Source organism: Etheostoma cragini, chromosome 1, assembly GCF_013103735.1.
Source record: "Etheostoma cragini isolate CJK2018 chromosome 1, CSU_Ecrag_1.0, whole genome shotgun sequence".
Lineage (NCBI taxonomy): Eukaryota > Metazoa > Chordata > Actinopteri > Perciformes > Percidae > Etheostoma > Etheostoma cragini.
In genome coordinates this window covers 32,350,292-32,355,759 of record NC_048407.1, presented here as the reverse complement: position 1 = coordinate 32,355,759, position 5,468 = coordinate 32,350,292, and the positions used below count along the sequence as shown (strand labels likewise).

The following is a 5,468-nucleotide window of genomic DNA, read 5'->3' as shown; positions in this document are numbered from 1 at the left end:
TGTGATATATTGTCTCAAAACCCTAACATGAATACATAATTAAATACATTAAAAAAATATTGTTTCATTGGGATTTTAAACGCAAATAGCTCCAATAAATCAAATTAAGGCAAAAACATTTTCAACAGTTTCTGTGTGTTTACACTAATGATATATGTACATTTATTTCTACTGTTCTATCACTGTTTGCATCCCATTATTATTATGAATGACAATTAAGATAACGAGTTGCTGCCGTGCGAACGTGTTCAGTCTTAAACAAGTTCAATTCGAAATGTAATGTAACATGTCTGTGACCATATTTAATCTTTTTATCTGCACATATAGGAATAGTTCTCATGTCGTGTGAATATCAGGTGAAACAGGGACGAAAGGGTGCAAACGTGCCTGCAAAGCCAAATGTTCATCTGGAAAAGTCATTTCTTGGAGTAAAATGAAGTTTTTTTAACATCTTATTTTCAGTATCTGAACATTAAACTATGCATACAAAGTCTCAAAGAGTCATCTTAGTTTAAACCTGAGTTGTTGTTTTTTTTTTATGTATTATTTGAACATCGGAAGACTCAGAGTGACAGTGATCTGTTAAGCTGAACATATGCATTGCTTCCTTTTTGCTGCTGACACACACACACACACACACACACACACACACACACACACACACACACACACACACACAGATCATTGGTCACTTACACCACAGCCCCGCCTACTGCTTCTCTATAAAGACAGACCGAGCTGAGGGAGCTGGAGTTCCACAGACTGGCCCTTTAACACTCTGCTCTCCTCTGCATGAATCAGCCAAATCAGAGAGGAGCCTTTAAGAGACACCTTCCTTTTCTTTCCTTTTTTTATGCTTATTTTGAAGAAACTTGTGGGGACTTTATCTTTCATCGGACACACGTTTCAGGGGACCTTGACTCTCTCTTGCCCCTCTCGAGGGACTCTTCTGCAGGGGCCGATGGATCTGTCCGACCTTCCCTTCCCTCTCTCCTCCGCCGACGACCTGTACGATGACCCCTGCTTCAGCACCAGCGACATGAACTTCTTCGACGACCTGGACTCTCGGCTGGTGCACGCCGGCCTACTGAAGGCCGAGGACCCCCTTCATCACCATCACCACCACCACCACGTCCCCATCGGAGAGGAGGAGGACGAGCATGTGAGGGCTCCGGGGGGCCTCCACCAGGCGGGGGGGCACTGCCTGCTCTGGGCCTGCAAGGCCTGCAAGAGGAAAACCTCACACGAAGACCGGAGGAAAGCGGCGACGATGCGGGAAAGGCGGCGTCTTGGTAAAGTCAACGATGCCTTTGAGACCCTGAAGCGCTGCACGGCGTCCAATCCCAAACAGCGGCTCCCCAAAGTGGAGATCCTGCGCAACGCCATCAGCTACATCGAGTCCCTGCAGTCCCTGCTGAGGACCGGCAGGGACGAGGGCTTCTACCCGCCACTGGAGCACTACAGCGGGGATTCGGACGCCTCCAGCCCCCGCTCCAACTGCTCCGATGGCATGGTGAGTTCAAGAGCAGCTGAACGATGCATGTGCTGCCTAATGAAATGCTTGGAATGTGTTTGGGATATTTATTTTTGGCTACAGTGCTCATTACATTTCAAATGTAAGGCGGTCTTTAAAGTCAACTTCTCTGTCACATTTGAAGGTTTTTCATTCTGAACCATGAGATTCTGCTCCTTCAGCATGTCAGTCAGATAGTTTCAAATACTGAAACCAATTTGCTGTTTTTTTTGGGAGAGAGTGTGAACATAAATGCTTGATAAGATTTTGTAAAACACAGCAGATGTTTTCAGACGTATGCCTTAAAGATACTTTTTAATTTGTCATTTTAAAAAGTTATGATTTAAAGTATTAGAAGATGAGTTGTGCACAATAACATTGGGAAGAGTTAAACATAGTCCCACATTGTTGCAGGGCATATCCGTCCACACTACACACTGCACACTACATACTACGTACTACGTACTACATACATGCTCAAATTTGAATAGTAAGACTAGAAATGATTTGTATTAAAGGATCATGTGCTTTTAATACAAAGTAGTGTACAACTAGTGGTAGTAAGGTGGTGTTATAGAAAAATAAAAAATGAAAGTCTGAAAAAGGGACAAAAATTTGATGATGCCTTAAATTTCTCTTGTTATTATAAATGTCCAAATCACAACCTAACTCTGCAGAACAAATACTGTTTCAGAGACGTTGTTCCTCTCCTCAAACACTGTGTTAACCATTTGATCATTGATGTTTATTTATTGACTGAAACTGACTTTATTGATCCGTGTTTCCAGATGGATTTCATCTCTCCGTGTTCAGCCAGAAGTGAGACCAGTGACGGATCCTACTGCAGCCACACTGACGGTCAGTTTCCCATTCAGGCCTATATTATAATTTAATATAATATAATATAATTAATACGGTTTCTACTTTATTAGGACTTCATTTGACCACTTTCTATTTTAATAAGACTTATTTCTGATGGTGATCTTCTGGGTCAAATTGACACTCTCAACACTTTTGGCACATTTTTCAATGTTTTTGGTGCTTTTTTATTTTATTTTTTACATTCTACGCTTTTTCTCACTACCATGCATAAACACCGCTGACACCAACTTACTACCACTATAGTTTTACAATTATTTTTTGGGGAATTCATGGTCAATTCAATACCTCATTCATAGCAAATTATATCCAATTCTTGAGTTAAAGAAGCAGAAATTATGAATTATTTAGACTAATATTAAAGAAAGGACAATCACAGAAGGGCCAGGATACTGTTTAGAAACGTTTCCATTTAGTTATCAAATACTACAACATTGACTAAAACACCCGAAATCCAATAAAAGTAGAGATCCGATCTTTTGTTGCAGGCGTAGTTGCAAAGCACATTGCATCCATGTTATTTTTGGGGTAATTAAAATTAGGTAATGAATTAGTTTTTTTAAGAATATGTCAAATGTAACCCGAAGACAACACCAGGGTTAAATAATAATAGTAATAGCTTCTTCTTGCTTCTCCAACACATTTGTTGGCTTCTTCATTAATCAAACAGATCTGATACGACCACACTATAAATAGTGAAAGTAACCTCTCATTCTAAAAAAGTCCAACTTAAGTTTCACTCTCAACATGATACACCTTGTTGTCTCTTTAAATAAAGTGTCTGCTTTCTCCTATGATGACTTTATGACTGCCCCTCCCCTCTTTAGTTAAAGTAACATGACAGATTTGTCTATTAATATGAATTTAATACAACTTTCCTCACATTTAATTAGACCAGTTTCAATACAACCACTTTCTCCTGGGATGTGCCTTAAATATGAACATTACCGCTGTTTTATAATACAAGCAACTACTAAAAACAATAAAAACTTCTGATTTTTGCCAATTGAGCAGAAACTGATGTTTCCCGTTTCTTTTCTTCACAGATTCCAGCATCCGTAAACCGTCGCTCATTTCCAGTCTGGATTGTTTGTCCAGCATCGTGGAGCGGATCAGCACAGATCCAGCTGTGGCCCCCCCGGGCGACAGCGTGGTCCCCCGGGGCCCCGGGTCGCCCCAGACCAGCCCTGCAGGATCCAGTTCTTCTGCTGAACCCAACAGCATCTACGAGCCACTCTGAACCCGACAAAGCCGAGGACTTTTATTCCACGATAAAGCCAGGACAAACTGGATTTTTCCGGAAGTCAGAGCTGGTTTTCCAGCCTGAACAGACTGAAGCGTGATGCTGTGTGTGACGCTCATCAAAAAGAAGACATTTTCCTGATGATTTCTGCTGCAGATATGATAACTGAGGACCATTTTGTACATCACACTTTCTCTCTAACACACTCTCTCTCTCTCTCTCTCTCTCTCTCTCACACACTCCCTCTCTCTCTCTCACAAACTCTCTCTCTCCCACACACACACACACACACACACACACACACACACACACACTCTCTCTCACACAAACATACACTCTCTCTCTCTCTCTCACACTATCTTTCCCTCTCTCACACACTCTCTCTCTCTCTCACACACTCTCTCACACACACACACCCTCTCTCTCCCACACAAGCACACACACTGTCTCTCTCTCACACACTATCTTTCTCTCTCTCACACACTCTCTCTCTCCCACACACACACACACACACACACACTCTCTCTCTCTATACCACACACACACCCTCTGTCACACACACAAACACACACACACGCTCTCTCTCTCCCACCCACACACACACACTCTCTCTCTCTACCACACACACACACACCCTCTCTCTCACACACACACACACACTGTCTCTCACACACTCTCTCTCTCACACACACACACACACACACACACACACACACACCCTCTCTCTCCCACACACACACTATAGCGATAGTTGTGTCATATATATAATTTATGAGTGAATGACATTTTAATAAAGACATATTTATATTCAGTTAAATATTTTAACTGACTTTCAAGTAGTATTTTATCAATGAGTCTATATTAAACTGAAATGCTTCCTTCTCCTAGAGAAACATCTGGCATTATGAGCTTCAGGTAAATTTGAGTCTTTTAGATCTTTTCCTCTTCTGTTCCGAACATGCTGAACTTTTTTTAAAGTCCAATATTGACTTTGCTTTTATTTTCTGGCCTTGGTTATTAACTTTGGCTTCATGAGCACTTTGATGATGAGCTGAACCAAAACAAAGAGCTGAAAGACACTAAGGCGCTCCGTGGAGCCGAGTCTGGTCCATCACCATGACAACCTCTTTTAAACACTAGTGGTGGGAATCTCTCGGCAACTCACGATGCACGTGCATGTGGAAATGTACTGTTGTGGGGAGATGCAGATGATTGGTAAGAGGGGATATTTATTGTTGTTTAAGTATGGCCATGAGGACAAAATAGTGTTAGAAAAATGAAAGGACTTAAGGCAAGCTAAAACTTTCACTGAATAAAAGTATTTGACATGAGTGTCATAAAGATCACAAAATCAAAAAGTCATACTCTGTTTCCTAACGACCTAAAGGCAAGTCATTTCTGAGGGTTTGGACGCCAGCCATGCGCTCCGTCATAATACTACTTTATTGATCCCTCAACCTGGACATTTGAATTGAAAAATGTAGTTGGACCACCTATGCACTTCAAAATAAAGTGCATTAACAATTGCACAGGTGGAACAACACCACAGATCCCTCAAGTCCAGGCAAACATTACCTTCCTTTTCTATGGACATGTGCAGCCTATCAACTATACCTCTGTCTAGCATTACTGGAACAAGAATCAACCGAGAGGAGACTCAGGCCATCACATAAAAAGGACTGACGGTGACTAACAAAAACATCTATTGGACAACGCGGCAGAAGAAAGAGATGCATGATGCATATGCATTGTGTACCCACTAGTGACAACCATCACAGTGTGTAGGTCTATGGTACAGCCCCACTAGTGACAACCATCACAGTGTGTAGGTCT

General features: G+C 41.6%; 1 protein-coding gene across 1 annotated transcript; it reads left to right on the top strand.

Annotated features, from left to right (window-relative positions):
• The first annotated feature begins 748 nt into the window (after positions 1-748).
• myod1 (myogenic differentiation 1) lies at positions 749-3,850 on the top strand. The gene is made up of 3 exons (XM_034866609.1): positions 749-1,513; positions 2,302-2,371; positions 3,439-3,850. The coding sequence occupies exons 1-3, from the start codon at positions 854-856 to the stop codon at positions 3,630-3,632; spliced, it is 924 nt and encodes a 307-aa protein (XP_034722500.1). The 5' UTR covers positions 749-853; the 3' UTR covers positions 3,633-3,850.
• The last annotated feature ends 1,618 nt before the right edge of the window (positions 3,851-5,468 follow it).

Coding starts and splice junctions, on each gene's coding strand:
- myod1 (XM_034866609.1), top strand. CDS start 854: ATGCTTATTTTGAAGAAACTTGTGGGGACTTTATCTTTCATCGGACAC. Junction 1,514..2,301: donor CCAACTGCTCCGATGGCATG/GTGAGTTCAAGA, acceptor CCGTGTTTCCAG/ATGGATTTCATCTCTCCGTG. Junction 2,372..3,438: donor CTACTGCAGCCACACTGACG/GTCAGTTTCCCA, acceptor TTTTCTTCACAG/ATTCCAGCATCCGTAAACCG.